Source organism: Lissotriton helveticus, chromosome 6, assembly GCF_964261635.1.
Source record: "Lissotriton helveticus chromosome 6, aLisHel1.1, whole genome shotgun sequence".
Taxonomy (NCBI): Eukaryota; Metazoa; Chordata; class Amphibia; order Caudata; family Salamandridae; genus Lissotriton; species Lissotriton helveticus.
This window is the reverse complement of record NC_136067.1, coordinates 46,530,850-46,548,762: the sequence shown is the minus strand read 5'-3', so window position 1 is coordinate 46,548,762 and position 17,913 is coordinate 46,530,850. Positions and strand designations below refer to the sequence as shown.

At 43.3% G+C, this 17,913-nt stretch overlaps 1 protein-coding gene across 7 annotated transcripts in view; it reads left to right on the top strand.

Moving 5' to 3' along the window:
• Positions 1 to 17,913, top strand: part of DNAH8 (dynein axonemal heavy chain 8) — a 10,041,960-nt gene that overhangs the window by 7,563,458 nt on the left and 2,460,589 nt on the right. For all 7 annotated transcript variants that reach the window (XM_078647354.1, XM_078647353.1, XM_078647356.1 and 4 more), the window contains 2 exons: positions 3,235 to 3,411; positions 12,233 to 12,400. In XM_078647354.1, coding sequence (XP_078503480.1) covers positions 3,235 to 3,411; positions 12,233 to 12,400 — 345 coding nt within the window. The remainder of the gene's footprint in view (positions 1 to 3,234; positions 3,412 to 12,232; positions 12,401 to 17,913) is intronic.

Below are 17,913 nucleotides of genomic sequence, written 5' to 3'. Positions count from 1 at the left end.
TTGGCCTCCTCTTGTCTCTCGATCCTACCGAGAGACAAGATGGCGGCCGCTACGTACTGTTTGGAATGTTTACAGACACCGGAGAGCCAATCAGCTTCGCTTCGCAAAGCTCCGTAACGCGAAAAGTACGCGAAGCGGTGCGCTGTTACAGATATATATCTTTTTTTGAACGTTAATTTCTCAAAATCCACTGAAGCACATATATTGAGACCTAGCAAAGGCACATCGGGCTACCAGTCCCTACAATTTTGCCAAGTTTCGTGCAAATCCATTCAGCCGTTCGATTATTATTATTATTTTTTTTTTTTGCCCCGCGGGGCCCTTTTAAAACCTCCACATCAAACCTAGGGGGTCAGCGAGGATCTACTATTCCCCCTTATGGTCATTTGCCCCTTCGCTTTGGCCTCCTCTTGTCTCTCGATCCTACCGAGAGACAAGATGGCGGCCGCTACGGACTGTTTGGAATGTTTACAGACACCGGAGAGCCAATCAGCTTCGCTTCGCAAAGCTCCGTAACGCGAAAAGTACGCGAAGCGGTGCGCTGTTACAGATATATATCTTTTTTTGAACGTTAATTTCTCAAAATCCACTGAAGCACATATATTGAGACCTAGCAAAGGCACATCGGGCTACCAGTCCCTACAATTTTGCCAAGTTTCGTGCAAATCCATTCAGCCGTTCGATTATTATTATTATTTTTTTTTTTTGCCCCGCGGGGCCCTTTTAAAACCTCCACATCAAACCTAGGGGGTCAGCGAGGATCTACTATTCCCCCTTATGGTCATTTGCCCCTTCGCTTTGGCCTCCTCTTGTCTCTCGATCCTACCGAGAGACAAGATGGCGGCCGCTACGGACTGTTTGGAATGTTGACAGACGCCGGAGAACCAATCAGCTTCGCTTCACAAAGCTCCGTTGCGCGAAAAGTACGCGTCCTGGAGCGCTGCCCGGTCCGCTGTTACAGATATATATCTTTTTTTAAACGTTAATTTCTCAAAATCCACTGTAGCACATATATTGAGACCTACAAAAGGCACATCGGGCTACCAGTCCCTACAATTTTGCCAAGTTTCGTGCAAATCCATTCAGCCGTTCGGCCTAAAAGTGAGGCCAACCGCCCTATGGAAATTAACATGGGAAAAACGCGTTTTGGGACCCCCCTTTTTTCTCGGCCCCCCCTTGACAAACACCCCCCAAATTTCCAGTGGCTGCTCAGAAACAAAATGTTCCATTTTCCTGAAAATTTCAGCCAATTCCGTCCACAAACGCCAAAGTTATTAGACATAGAATTTTCAAAAATCCCATAGAGAAAAAATCCTAACTATATATACCTACTGGCGACCGCCAGTAGGTAATATATATATATATATATATATATATCTATATATATATAGATATATATGGGGCAGATTTATGAGCCCCTTGCGCCTCTTTGCGCCACAATTGCGTCACTTTTTTGGACGCAACGGTGGTGCAAACAATGCGCCCTATTTACAACGTGACGCATCTAGGAGATGCGTCACGTTGTAAAGATCTGCGCCATAAGGAGGCGTTCCGGCGCAGGGGGGGGGCGTTCCTGCGCAGGAACGCCTCCTAAAAGTGGCTGAGTGAAATCTACAAGATTTCACTCAGTCACTTTTAGGCCAATGCTGCATCAAAACCCTGCGCCTGCTTGAAGCAGGCGTAAGGCTTGACGTAGCATTGGACAGATAGGGCACTCCCGAGCCTTGCTGGAGCTGCATCGCGCTTGTGACGCAACTCCAGCAATGCGCCACCTTTACGGCACAGATGCGTGACGCATCTGTGCCGTTTTTGCCCCATGATGCGCCGCATTGTAAATGCAGCGCACCATGTGTGGCGGAGCTGCGGCGCACAATAACTGGCGCATCCCTGGGGATGCGCCAGTTATTGTAAATCTGCCCCATATATATATATATATCCTTCGTCAAGTGTCTGCCCAGCAAACGCCGTTTGCCGGCCCTTTAGCGTTGGTGCCTGCCGTGGCGGTAGTCTGCCACAAAGTATACGAAATTCATTCAACTGGTAGGGAAAGAGACGGCACTCCAATCCACAATAGAATGTTTTATTCGTCACCAACAACGCGTTTCAGCACGAAAACGGCCTTTATCAAATTGGTAAAAACGCTTCCTGGGTTACTATTTTATGCAAACATCATCATGATAAACATAAAATAAAGACAATGAAAATACCCTCAGATAACATTTCAGTAACTAAAGGTTACAAAATTCACAATTATGCAATTTGGCTGTTTTGAAAATTCCGCTTTAAACATTCCACAAAATGAAACTCATAAATTCATGTTATTTACCTTGATGAAAACAGAACCATTGTGACAAGTGCGTAATTTATGTTGCAGTCGTCTTCGCAAAAACCATCGAAATAGAAAAGATATACATCTCTTTTTTTCTTTCAAAGAGGTTAGACAATAGTCCATGATTTCTAGTGCGTATAGTGATAATAATCCTGTGTAACACTTGTATTTAAAACAAATAGGTTGGATCGTTTGTATTGTGAATAACGAAATCCAAACCAATAAACAAGGGCCAGTGTCCGTATGCGCTAAATGTGTTTGAGTCCTGCATTTAAATTGATCACTATGTAAATACTGCAATGATTATTTAAAGCGTATTTACAATATGGCACATAGCGCAAGGATTGGCAAATGCGTTCGAAATTCTGATGCATCTTTTGGCCCAAAATTCACGCATTGCTGGAGTCGTGTCACAAGCATGACGCAACTCCAGCAATGCATATTGAAGCCTATTCTTATTGTACTGCATCACTCCTTATGCCTGCTTCGAGCAGGCTTAAGGTTATCATGAAGTGGCATCCTAGAGGTGGCGCAGTGAAATCTTATAGATTTCCCTGCGTCACTTTTATGAGGCTTTCCTGCATGAGAACGCCTACCCTACATTCATTATACCTGATGTAGGTATAATGTGACGCAGAGCTTTACAACATGACGCATCTCCTTAGATGTGTCACGTTGTTAATGGGCTGCAATGTGGCGCATTGGTTACGCCGCCGATGCGTCACAAGAAGTGACGCAACGGCGGCACAAATGTTTTGCAAGGGGCTTGTAAATGTGCCCCAGAGGTTTTAGATGTGGAAGTGCATGTGAGTTGTATTTACTTGTCCATTGCTTGTTTCAATTGCATTATGCTTGATGAGGGTTGATTAAATACTTTGCTGTATGTTTGTCCTCATTAACCTTAGGTTTTAGCAGAGGTCGCAGTAACCGCACAGGCTTCAACTGTTGTAAAAGAAGAAGTACAGTTGGTGAAGGACAAGGCACAAAAAATTGTTGATGGGATTGCGGTGGAGAAAATAAAAGCTGAGACTAAACTTGTGGCTGCAAAACCTGCACTGGAAGAAGCAGAAGCTGCATTAAATGTAAGACCAGAATTATTTTAGGATCAGTAGATATTTCAGTGTGTCAATGCAGCTGTGTTATGTGTTTCTAGCTAAAGTGCACAGTATGCTATCTTCATGAAATTATTATGATCCATCAAAAGTACCTCTCCTCTCCAAGTTGTACCTCATCTACATAGAAAGAGAAATCTGAAGGAAAATATTTTCAGCAAACCACAAAGGGGGAGATCAGTTAAATAATTTACTGAATGTGTGCAAGACCTGAGACACTCATGAAATAAACCTACTCCACGATAAAGCAGATGCATGCACGTTTGGGTATGTCTGCAAAAAAAAAAAATTGATTATGATTTTTTGACTGAATCTGAAGAATAATCAAGACATTTTAAAAGCTTCACCAACTTTCATTTACGTCCAGGGTCCTCATGTACAAAGGGGGTGTTTGATGTAAACCTGGGGAAGCGTTAAATCCATACACCTCCAGAGGAGAAGCATAACGAGGAGAAATAAGATAATTTTTCTTTCTATGTTCCTCACACATGGAAAGAAGAAAACACCTTGTAGGATTCTTTTTGTACGGGAAGGTGCTCCTTCCTGGAAAAAAGCAACCCTGCTTGCAACCGAGGTACTCTTGCACCATGGTGCAAGGGTGCCTATGTTGGCACTAATCTGCCAAAATGGCAGAGGCAGAAAGGAGAGGAATGCACTTTATTGCTTAAATATTGTGCAATTCTCTCCTTGCACTTTGGCGCAGGGCAGTACAGCAAGGTGCCTTGATGTGCTGCCCTGCGCCAAAATTCCATAGATGAGGCTCAAAGTGTTTTTACTGTTGTAAACCTTCTAATTCGGTATATCTGATGGTCTGCAACTACTAAAACACATTTTAAATATAATAAACACATTTAATGATTCATAAATGGCTTCCCAAATCGTTAAATGGATTTCGGTCGGAAACATTAAGGAATTTCTATTTGGGCATTTTAAGGGCGATGCTTCCAAATACCAATTCCTTTAGGTTTTTAATCTGGTTGCAAAATATTTATATTTTACCACCAACTCAAAGGAGGAAGAAACCCATTCACAAACAAGAATGAGTCCCCAAGATACCCCTTCCCCTTTATGAATGTGAAAAAAAATGTTAACCCCTTCGCTGCTAGGCTATCCCCTCCCCCCGTGCTAAGCCTTTTTTTGGCTATTTGGGTAGTTTGCGCTTAGCCCCTGTAACTTTTTGACCACATAAGGTATCCATGCCAAAGTTGCGTCCTTTTCTTCCAACATAATGGCGACTCAATGGTACCCTGGGTTTATTGATTGCCCCTGGAGGGGACCCAGATTTAGCCAAAATACAGCTAAACTTTGTTTTTTGGAGAAAAATGGGAAAAAAGTGCTGCAGAAAAAAGCATCTGTCTTTTTCCCTGCAAATGGTATCAAGAAAGAGTTTGTGGTGCTGAAATAAACACCTTACCAGCTTTTAAGGACTGACAGAATTTTGTCAATAAACCAACATTTGTTACAAAGTTTTTCCATTTTACTGGAATATGGTCTATGTTTGCTATTTGTTGTGCTTTCTACCTCCTTTCAATTAATGGTAGAAATTGGTATGAAAGCAATAGTGGATCCTGGAAAGCGATACATTTCAGAAAAGTTGACACAATTCTGAATTTAACAAGGGGTCATGTATGTAGATCCTTTAAGGTTTTTATAGAAACTAACGGTTGAAAATAAGAAAAATTGAAACTGAGTTGAAAAAAACAGCCATTTGGGCCAATGTTTTCACCTGTAACTTCTTCTAAGTATGACCAATTTTTTTAAAGCAATATACGGTTACATCCGCTGGACCCTTCTGCTTGTGGGGAAATATAGGACTAGTAGGTTCACTAAGAACCCGAAGAACCCAGAGCCAATAACGAAGCAGCATCCTGCAATGATTTTTCATTGTGTACCGGGTATATAGCAATTAATTTGTTAAATATAAAGAGTGAAAAACAGGTATGAAAGACACCTATGTATTTCCAAAATGGGAACAAAATATAGAATTTATTAAGAGTAGCTATTTGCACATCTCCAAAATTGTGGATACCCATACTAGCATGTGAATTATAGGACATTTTTTTAAGTGACTTCTTATTTACACATTGTCTTACATTTGGAAGGCAGAAATGCATCGAAAGTTAATAGGTGATAACAGATGCTCTACAATTCTGTGTCGCCCTAGTCTCCTGATAAAAATGGTACCTCAGTGGTGCCCACGACAGGAAACAACCAAAAACGCAACATATACACTTCACATTTTTACATTAAAAACAGACCATTTTTGTAGAATTTGAACCCTAGCTCAGCTGGCACCTAGGATAACCTAGCAAACCTATGCATTTTTGAAAACTAGACACCAATTAGAATTTAGGATGGCGCTCTCACCAGGTTCTGTTACCGAGAATCCCTTGCAAAAGTTCTGGAGTTTGCGTGTATCCATATAATTCCATACACACCGCATTCCCCATAGTCTTCTGAGAAAAATGGTGCCTCACTTGTGTGGGTAGGCCGTGTGCCCGCAACAGGAAATGGACCAAAACACAACGTGGACACACCACATTTTTACAGTGAAAACTGACCCTTTTTTCCAAAGTGCATACCTGTGGATTTTGAACCCTAGCTCTCCCGGCACCTGGGGAAACCTAGAAAACCTATACATGTTTGAAAACTAGATACACAGGGTAATCCTGGATGGGGTGACTTGTGTGGCTCTCACCAGGTTGAGTTACCCAGAATGGAAAGTTCTGGAATCTGCATGGGTCCACAAACTTCCACCCACCCCATATTCTCCAAAACTCTCCAGATATGAATGGTACCTCACTCGTGTGGGTCGGTCAAGTACCCGCTACATGCAAGGTCCCAAAACTTATTGTGGAGACATTAAAATTACCTATCACAAAACAATCTGGTTTTGCAAGGGGGGGCACCTGGGTTTTTGGCATTACGCTCGGCGGCCATCTAGGGGAACCTATCAAACACATACATCTTTGAAAACTAGACACCCGGGGGAGTCCAGGGAGGCCTGGCTTGTGTGGACCCACCATCGTTATCCTACCCAGAATCCCCTGGATTTTTATCTGGAGACTTGGGAAAATGCTGCGTGGTAGGAAATTTGTTGTTCCTTTTTGAAGCGTGAACATTATGGCACAGTAATGCAAGGAAAATGTGACATTTTGAGGTTTGCAGGACAAGATAACTTGCTGGGATCCACGAGAGAGACATCACCATGTACTCCCCTGGGTGTTTAGTTTACGAGAATATCTGGAGTTGGTAGGTTTTTCTTAGATAGAATGTACACCTTGACGGAAAAAGACAGAAAAGACAAATATTATTGCACAACCATCTTTTCCTTAAGCACACGCACATACTGGTTGGATTTGGCATGAGGCTGAGTGATGGTTCTGTATATACATTTTTATTAACAAGAGATTTCACAAAAATGAAATGCACTGTCAATAATTGAAAGAACAAAAAACTGAACCAGTGACCCAGCTCGTGAGCTGTAAAGCCGCGTCAAGGCCAAACCGCTTTACAGGCCATTTACACACCTTTCGTACGTGATACACACAAAGAACATTCACACCACCAGGCACGGAACCAACACATTACAACATTCACAAAAAGGGACAAGGTACACCCTGCTTCAGAAAGACAGAAAATACAAATATTACTGTACAACCATGTATTCCTCAAGCACACATACATACTGGTTGGATTTGGCACGAGGGCTAGTGATGGTTCAGTATATACAATGTTATTAAAAAGAGATTTCACAAAATGAAATGCACTGTTAATAATTGAAAGGACAAGAAACTGAACCATTGACTCACATCTCGTGAACTGCAAAGCCACGACAAGACACCAACCTCTTTACAGGCCATTCATATACCTTTCATACATGTGACACATACAAAACCCATCACACCGCCAGCTACGGGCCCATCACATTACAACACTCACATAAGCAGCCAGCGCCATTCAAGGGCCCATCACAATTCACATGCCCACATGCCTGACACAGCAACCACACCTGCTGATGGATTGTGTGGACATGCGTTTGGCTACTAGTGTGGGTAGTGACCAGCAGCAAGTCACTACTCGCACACCGCCAGCCAAGTGCCTGTCTACCCACACCGCCATCCAATCGCCAGTTCACGCACACTGCCAGCCAAGCGCCAGTTCATTCACACAGCTAGCCAAGCACCAGTCCACGCACACTACCAGCCAAGTGCCTGTCTACCCAGACTGCCAGCCAAGCGCCAGTTCACGCTCACAGCCAGCCAAGCGCCAGTACATTCATACCACCAGCCAAGCGCCAGTCCACGCACACTGCCAGCCAATCACCAGGTCACACATACCGCCAGCCAAGCACCAGTCCACACACACCGCCAGCTAAGCGCCAGTCCATGCACACCAGCATCACATTTAGGTTTTTTTTTTACAAAAAAGAAAACACAGATTGTAAGTAGATAAAATTCTACTAACACAAAATCTGAAACTAAATATATTGCACTAATACCAACCTTGAAACTGACCCAAAAATATAAAACAATACAGACCAGGGAGTTCACTTTATCACTCATGGATGCTCGCAAAAATTATTTTGCGTGTGGCACATTCTAAAACAAGTAGGCACAAACAGCACAGGGTTAGAAGGATGCTCAGGGCAGTACATGAGTCTCCTTCCGATGTACCTCTTCGCCAACAGACTCTACATCTCCTACTGGGAAAGTCTTTTGAGGGCGTGGGAGGAATGTGATCAGGAAAGTGGTGATCTTTCAATCTAGCTTGATCCGTCACCACTCCAACTCTAGGAACACTTGCCTATTCCACTAAAACAAGGCTGCCTATCACAGACTCCTGAAACTTAACAAAAGTCATTGTTGACTCAGGACAACAATCCTTAAATACAACAAAAGCCTTAAAGGTTGCCAAGTGGAAAAGATGGATAGCCAACTTCGTATACCAAATGTAAGCCTTACAAAGAGCAGTGTAAGGTTCCAACCTCTGACCTACTCCATCAACACCACCAGTGTGCCTATTATAGTCTAAAATGCACACAGGTTTGTGCACTTCAGCAACCTGACCCCAAACAGCCACAGGTTGAGTGCTTTCATCATGGATGTTAGTCAGCTTCTAGACATCTCTCCTGTCTGCATACTTCACAGCTAGAAGTTCCTCACTACGCAACGTTCTGCACTGTCCCCTACAAGCTTTTGGCAAACAAGTTCTTTTGGGAATTTTTTACGGTTAAAGTGGATTGTGCGACAAGCAACAGTGTCCACTTTGGCCAGTTCCCCGAACAACTTCACACCAGTCTAGAAGTTATCTACATATAAATGGTGACCTTTGTTAAAAAGTCCTCAACCAAGTTCCCACACAATTTTCTTACTCACTCCAAAAGTGGATAGACAACCAGGGGGGTCAATCTTGGAATCCCTACCGGTGTACACCCTGAAATCAGAGACATATCCAGTCCTACTGTCACGCAGCATATACATCATAATTCCACAGCGTGCCCTCTTGCTAGGAATGTATTGCCTAAAAACTAAGCATCCCTTAAACAAGACCAAAGACTCATCCACAGCTATTTCTTTCCCTAGATAATATATCTCAGAAAATCGATCTACACAATGATCAATTACAGGCCGAATCTTAAAAAGACGGTCACAATTAGTGTGATCTCGTGGCAACGCTAAACCATTTTCGACAAAATGCAGCATCTGAAGCAGAAGCAAATACCAATTACAACTCAGGATTGCCGGAAATTTAGCCGTTGCCATCAAGGGACTAGTAGACCAATATGAAGACACCTAAGGCTTCCTTAGCAAGCCCATCAAAAAACTTAAACCCAAGAACTTCATCTCTTCCAGATTTGTGGGAGTCCACCAGGCAACTCTAGAGTGGGGCCAAAGGTTGGCACTGTTGTCCCTCGAATACTGTCCAGCATGCAAATTAGTCTGCTCAACAATGTCTGCCAAAAATACTTCGTCCATAAACAACTGAAAACAATTCATAGGCAAAAGGTTTTCAGTATCCACTCTACACGAACGCCTCAAGCGGACGTGCTTGAGATGAGATAGATCTCATTACTGCTGGGACTAGGAGCGCCTGGTAAAGGGCTCACTAATCTTATACTTGCACCTTTTAAAACTCGCTTGTTTTTTAATAAAAATAACAATTTGTACTGCTGTCACCACTATTGCACTTTGTATAACCAGCACTCACTGCTTTTAAAATTTTAGCATTTCCCCGTTCCACCACCGAATCTTCGGTTTGAGTGGAAGGAAATCCAGGTGTAACTGGAAGTGACTACTACATCTGAAAGAAACAGGTTAGTGTTAGATTCCTTACCTTAGAATATCCCCAGGCGTCAAGCTGGATCCGTAAAGTTTTTGTCAGCAGTACCCTTGCGCGTCGGTAGGCGTTGTCTGCGGCTCCACGTCCGTCGTCGTGATCGCCGGAATGACGTCGTCGGAGTACTTAGACGCCACCCTCGCGCGCTGACGTCAGTTCTTCTTTTTTCTGCGACAGCTAGTGCAGATCCGGGAAGAGCAGTACTCGTAGTCATTTTTTGACTAACTTTTTTGATCATTTTGACTTTGACTCCCGGTGCCGTAGGGATGCCTGGCTTCAAGCCGTGCGACGCCTGTCACCGCCTGATGTCAGTGACTGACCCCCACCATCGGTGTCTCTACTGCCTCGGGGCCGACCACGACGACAAGTTGTGCCCCGACTGCCAGGCCTTGACCTCGAAAGCTAGGCGGGAGTGGTCCCGCAAACTACTCGAGATCCGGCAGTCAGCTCCGCAACGCTCGGGGACCCCTTCGAGGAGGAAGTCGAGGGACCTGTCGCAGTGCTGCAGTCATCGCTTGTCAAGTCATCACCATCACTCGTTGGGCTCCAAGTCCTCCGGTAAGTCGAGGCACTAAAAAAAAAGTTGCTGAGAAGATATCGCTCTTCAGACTCCCCTCGCAGCTCGCGCGACGCGGCTGAGGGTTAGGGCGACACCACCCGCATGGCTCCGCTGGAGACGCAGGCGCCGCCTCCAGGCCCATACCCTCTGGTCCCTGGCCTGCGAGCGACACCGGGGGAGATTTGTGATTTCCTCATTGCCATGAGGACCCACTTCCCTCTGTTGAGGCCTGCCGGCGCGCCTTCGAGCCCCTGTAGACCTGACTGGGGGCCTTGGGCGGGCCGGTGGCTCCGGCTCTGGCCCGGCGCCGTCGCTAATATTTAATGAACAGGCCCGACATCTGCATGTATTTCGCTTCACTTGCTTATGAAACGTCATCCAATGCTATTTAAGAGCTGAGTTCAGCTATGTATAGCCTTGATCTGAATACATTTCTGTTTTTACGCACTGCTATGCACAGCTATGAGAAGGCGCTCTACACACCTCTACTCAGGCCCTCCATTGGAGATGACAGAATGTGCGGGATATAGGAGCCCAAGGCGACCTATCAACGCATGAGTAACATCATACCACAAACAAGAACAACACTGAAATTATGAGATGGTAATGCCCTGATTTATATGTACAGTGCTGTCGAGTAAGTGATATTGTAGCTGAAGAGAAATATATGTGGATGCTTGTATACTACTGTATCGGAAAAAATAAAAATGCCATAAAGATATTTATAAATAAATAAATAAATTGCGGCTGCTTTGAACTTGGCTTTTTACATCTAAGCAATCTATTTCCAGATTGATAGTCTTGTATTTCCTTGTATTACAAGTTAGCTAACAAAGTTCTTCCAGTTCGCATGTTCAACAAGAGGGAAAGAGGCCACTGTGGCCTCGCTGATGTATATTCTAGTGTTAGATAGTTATAGAGTAGCTATTTGGAAATCTGGTAATACTGACACCAAGCATTACTTTTTAGCTGTCGACCCTAGAGCAGATACACTAGTTAGTCAAGCTGCTCTGTAGAATCTCTTTTGATGAAGTCCTTTGTGTTATGGGAGGCCTTGCCATTCAGGACATCAATACCACATTTTTGTGGGAGAAGCTTGTTGTTCTATTATGTGTTCATGATTACAAGAGGAGATCCTACTATGTAGAAGGAAAATTTACTTATTTGTAATTCTACTTTTGCAACGTAGGAGCTTCACTGAAATGATAAACAACCTTCTTGCCCTTCCAGTTTTACATTTTTTTGAATGGCAAAGAAATAATATTTTCTGCCTGGCTTCCTCAACTATTGCTGAGCCTGTGAGTCAGCTTCCAGTGCAAGGCATACTTGCCTATGGGCGTTGTTGATTCATTGAAAGGGAAGTTCACTTATATGTGTTTTAAGTCTGTCTGACTGATTATTTTCATCATGTACTTTGTTACTGAGCATAGAATTTTGATTCTTTATTGCAGCATTGTCTTCATGCTGCTGTGTTGCCCTATGTAATATTATAGGTTAAAGAAAGAATATGAAAAAAATTAAGCCTGATAAGGAGCTCTCTGCATTTAAGAAAATACAGTTTTTCACCTGGATGGCCCCACAAGCTTGAACATTCTGTGTGAATGACCAGAGAAGATATGTATAATGCAGAATTAGATTTGCATGTAATATTTCATTTTTATGAGCGTATGAATCAGCATTACAGTAGATGTGGAGACTATTAGAATTAATGCATTGAGGAATGAAAGAGTGAAGTTCACATTGATTTGTGTTTGCAGTGGGAGCAAACTTTGTGGAAATCAATAGACTATTGAAGTCTAAAATCTGTTACTTCCTTCATTTCTTTGTTACAAATGCTCATATCCAGCCAATTGTATTACTTAGTTATAGTAACATATATATGTTCTATTACAGACAATCAAACCAGCAGATATCTCTACAGTACGAAAACTTGCAAAACCACCACATCTCATCATGAGAATAATGGATTGCTGTCTAATATTATTTCAGAAGAGACTGGACCCTGTTACTATGGACCCAGAGAGACCTTGTGTAAAACCATCTTGGGGAGAGTCACTGAAAGTAGGTGGACCTTTGTTTGTTTCTACATAACAGGTACACAATATCAGAGAAGCAATATGTTTGTGTGAAAATCCGTAACTGCCATTATCGGCATTCTGCATCATAGGAATGTCTATAGGGTCATAATCGGAAGACATTCTCCAAGAAAGTGCTGTGTCATGCAATATATATTTTAAAATACATAGCATATTTTAAAATTTCAAAGGTCATTTAAACATAAAAACATTGCAACAAGAGCCAGTATAGTTTCTCTTTTCTTTTTGTAAAACATAATCTAATTATCCAAATCAGTCATAATAAAGTAAAGTACATTGGACTGACAGCGCCATCCTAACAATGTATTTTAAAGGAAAAAGAAATCAAGACTTTTGCTTCCATACCTATAATGCAAATGTGCCAATAACTGACTGTGAGAAAATGGGGTGTCGATTGAAGGGAGTGAAACCCTACTCAAGCTACAGCCACAATCCTTGTCAGGGTGAACCACAAAAAGTCACGAAATTAACTCTCTGGTAGCTTAACTCTCTGGTAGCTTGACACAAATGCAGTCAGGCTTAGCTTAAAGTTAATGTGTAAAGCATTTATGCAGCACTTAAACAGTAATACAGTGAGAATACAACACAAGACAACTTCCACACTCATTTAGAAACATAGGGCCCCATTAGGATGGTGGGCGGATCGCCCCAGCCGGGCCGGCGGTAGCCACCGCCGGGGGCAATCCACACGCCATCCATGCTGCAAAGACCCCCCGCCATATTATAATGGCTGGGGGGTCCGCGGCGGATGGAAAGACCGTCCGCAGCCATTTTAAGATGTGGGTGGGAACATGTGTTTCCGTGGCATGCGGGAATCTCTTACGGGGGGCCGTTGCTGGCCCCCAGGGGCTCTGGGAGGGTGGGGGGTGCACATGGGGGTACCTATGGTACCCACCTGCATTTCAATGTACAACGTACCAGGCACCGTGAGATGCCTGTCAAGTTGTGCATTGAAAGGCACAACATGCATTTTTGGCATGTCAGAATGCGGGATGCGCCCACCAGTGTGGCGGGCGCATCCTAATGAGATGTGTGGGACCGCCACACCCTTAGCGGGCGGTCCAATTTCCCACTGGTATGGATACTGATGAGCCCCATAGAGTACATTTTAATAAATTATTTGACACCAAAACGACAAACATCCAATTAGTAGAACCGTAGTTATGATTTTTTAAAGTTTAAAGTGTAAAATAGCACAGAAAAGATCAAAGCGGCAATCGTAGACATCTAGTCGTGCAAGACTAGGGCGAAGTCAAAAGTTATGCCTGACTGCAATGGATCATGGTTCAGATACACAAAGTGGATTCGGCCCGGTCTCTCCTTACCGTTTGACTTAGAAGAATTTTTCAAGAAAAATCTGTAAGAAGGTAAAGTTCATGGGGTTAAGGATGACGTTGCAGTGAAGCTTCCTACATTCAGACTTAGGGCCAGATTTCTATGATGGCGGGAAGTGAACTCTATGTTGCCCCCGCCAACATAGTGGTCCACCCGACCAATTTCATTTCAGGCAGCCCATAATTTTAGCCACGGTCGAGACTCCCCAGGGCCGTCTGAGAAATGGCTACATGTCTGTCTGCCCAATTTAGATTGGCCGACACGTAGGCAAACCATGGCATTGAGGAACAGTAAAATCATAATAAGGCTCCCCCAGCTATGGTAGAAGAGCCTCGCGGAGAGGGGAACTTTCTTTTTTTTCTTTACAAAAAGAAAATCCCATTTCTGGATTTTTTTGTTGTAAAGAAAAAAAATACTCTGTGCTGCAGGTTTGCGTTCTGCTGACACAGCCCCATAACGTAGAGTAAAATGCATTGGCAGTAACTGTTGTGATGGTAGTACCTGGCAATGTGTTCATAAATGTTTGCTTGCTTGGAAGTCATTTATAAATTACGCGGGCAGTCCCTCCACCATGTATGTAAGGAAATGCCTCTTTTTGTATGATTATCAACACGTTTTTTGACTGCTGCCGCTGTTTTTTTTACTCTGAGAGTGCAGTGAGACCAGCAAACCAGACATCTGTGCCTGTGCCCTGACCCTAAAGTTTATCTCGAATTAGCTGCACCCAATGGGAAATGCTTAACTTATGTCCCTATCAAATAGGACCCTGTTACCCAGGGCATGTAAGTTAGCTGAGTACTCCAGTGCTTGTTGCACTGAGTGTGCCACCCAGGAGGTCCCCCAAGAAAAACAAATCCCCCAGTCAACCACTGCAGACTGCTAGCACAACTTTGCCATTGAAATCAATTACAAAGCCAGCAGTTCCCCCGGACATGTGTGTAAGTCACCCCGCGGGCAGGCCTACCGAGCCCTATAGGCAGAGTGCAACATATGCAGCAGGCAGGACAAGTACTTTACCTGTCCTGGCAGTAAAACATGCAAAACTACCATTTTACAGTGGATAGACTTTGTCAACCAATTGGCGAGTACAGGTTCACATGCTGATGCCTCAGTTGTTCTAGCTTCTGAATGGTGTAACCAAAGTGGGCACTCCAAGGCCCGACTTGTATATAAGGTCAAAATGAATGTAACTTGTTGCACTGTGCAGCTTTAGCATAGCTGCCCCTATGTTGCCCTTAAAACTCCTATGCCTTTGTGGGTACACATGGAGCCTGCACCATTGGACAGTTTTCTCCACTCCTGGAGAGACGTCTTAAGGACTCTCAGGAAGGAGAAAAATTAGGGATTGCAGGCCAGGGAGGTGTCACCTCCCTCCTGCAGGAAGCCACTTGCGTGTTATCCCCAAAAGACATATGTCCAAGGTGAAGCCGCAGTTGAAGGGTCGATGTATAACACTAAGTGGGAGGGCTACCCCATTGTTGAGGTAGACAGGCTGGCATGGGAGACAGAAAGGGGAAACCAGTTGCCAAACCTGTTTCCCGAGGGTCATGTAGCCTAAGGTAGCCACACCCCTAGGTGGGCTAGTGAGTTCTGGATACTGATAGAGAGGTCTTGCCATCTCAGGAGGGGGTAGAATGGTGAATCCTGTGATAGCCAGATTCTACACTCTACAGGAAGCGATCATCACGTAGGAGGAAGCCCATTAACTACCAACCACACCCTGCCCTGAGGGAACTTACAGAGCAAAAAGGGCGCCCCACTGGGACCCTGACTTCAGATCGCGACTGACTTGGAAGAATGACCGAAGAAGGACTGCCCTGCTACACCAAGGAACCTACGGAGGCCATTCTCCCAGCTTGTCAATGAAGCAGCGATGACCATCTTGAAAACAGCGGCAACGAATCCTATCATGTTTGTTATCAAACATGTTGGAATCACCCTCACACCATAAATGGTGTGGGAGGTATGACTCCAAGTACTGGAATAGCCCTTCGTTAGCTCTCAGTGTTCCTGGTACACCCCTTCTTGACCTGGACAGCAAAAAATGGTTGCTGCCGACCAGAGACACAATTCTGCCCTCCTGCTGCTGAGCCAAGCTCGAGCAGGGGAATGCAGAACAATAGGCATCCTGTCACAGGAAGGTGTGACCACTTCCCAGACAGGATTTACAGGCACATGCATCAATGTTGGCTTTTGCGATTCCTTAATTGCGATTTTTAAGGAATCGCAATTAAGGAATCGCAAAAGCCTATGCATGTAGAAATCGCTTAAAAAATAGCGATTTCTAAACATTCCTTAATTGCGACTCGCAAATTGTGAATCGCAATTAAGGAATACCTCCCCATCCATTTATTCATATCTGTAAGAGACATGTATTAGTTATATATTCCTTACCTTAGAATTACCCGCAGGCATCAGACTGGATGCGGAACATTTTTCTTCAGCAGTGCGTGTCGGGAGGTGACGTCGATCTAATCCACGTTCGTAGTTGGCGTAGTGATTGCCGGAATGACGTTGCGGTATTTACTTTGACTTCGCTTCTACAAGTTGACGTCAGCTCTTTACACAACATTCCTTGCCAGAAGCGCAGAGCCATGCAAGACACTGACCACTGGTGCATAAAACTAGGGCCCTGAAAGAGAATCCCTGACTCTAGAAGTCAGTTTGCAAAACGGGGAGGATGGGTCTTGTGGTAAGGAATCTACTTCAAATCCTGCACTACAGCCACGTATTCATTCACGCCAAGCCGTTAAAGCAGGACACTGACCCAATTTTCGTGCTCGTTATTATTTATTTACCCAAGAGTCTGAGACGCGTTTCGCAGCGCGAACGCCGCTTGTTCACTCGACAATTTGTTTTTGACCAGAAGGCGTTTTTTAAAGTGACAGTGCTTACATTCGTGTATCACGTGAGTACCTTTCACTGTAGACATAGACAAAATACTCTAGCAGCTCATTTAAATTACGTTCAATGCAAATTGGGCATTTAGTTGATATACAATTATTAGTAAAATACATTTTTGTATTTAAAATCAACCATTGTTGTGGCAAAATACACATTTGTTATTTGCTATAAAATTCAATGTAAAATACATTGGCCCAAAAACTGCAGTATACAGGTAATACCATACTGTAGATGTTCTGTCTTACTACTGGTGACAATACCTTAAAAAGTGCTTAATTGTGCCAGTGCTGTTAAAATCTTTACAGTAAATGTTCTTATCTGCAACCAGTTTGATCTGTATTCGCCATTATACTCTCTTTTGTGTAAATACAAACCATCTCATGTTTTTGTTTGTTCATTACTATTGGTTATTTCCCAATTGTTTCATTTGTACAGTCCAAAGTAACAGCATAAAAACATCGATCTTATTTAATTGCCTGATAGATTGTATCACAACGGTAACTGAATTTATTCAACAACATAAATGCCTGATTGTACATATATATATATATATACCAAAGTTGTACTCTCCCTTTCATACATAACATCATACTAGATCTGATCTTATAAATAGTGAAGTAATATTTAAAAGATTTTTTTTTTTTTAAACTCTAAAATATTTACAAGTGTTAAAAATTATCCGTATAAAAGTTCAATTATAGAGATGTGTCAATGAATGTAAACATTCCCACTTTTTTTTGGTAATAGTATATGTTTTTTATGTGTTTCGTAGGGGGGTAACCTTGTCTATTTATACTTAGCGTGTTGGACTGGTTATGTTAGTTGGTTAAACAGGACCAATTTTCTCTGTAGCCACTACTCTAGACAAGTATATAAGTCTTCCGTTAGGTTCAATCCATTCGGATGTTTCGAATCTAACAATAAAATGTATCTTGTCTCCAGCTTTCTCAATTTTTTCTCTCTATCTCCGCCTCGTCTATTTGGAGGGATAGCATCGATGAGATAGTATGACAACCCCTTGTTGTTTGATCCGTGGCATGCCATAAAGTGCCGGGCCACCGGGTATGTGTTGTCAGTGTTCGTTATTGCTCAGAGATGCTGGAGTATTCTGACATGTGCTTGTAGTTTGGTTGAGCCTACCTAGAGTAATCCACATGGGCAGGTTAGCACATATACAGAATATTCAGTTTTGCAATTTAACATTTTGCTTATTGTATATGGTTTTGTCTTGAATGAGCT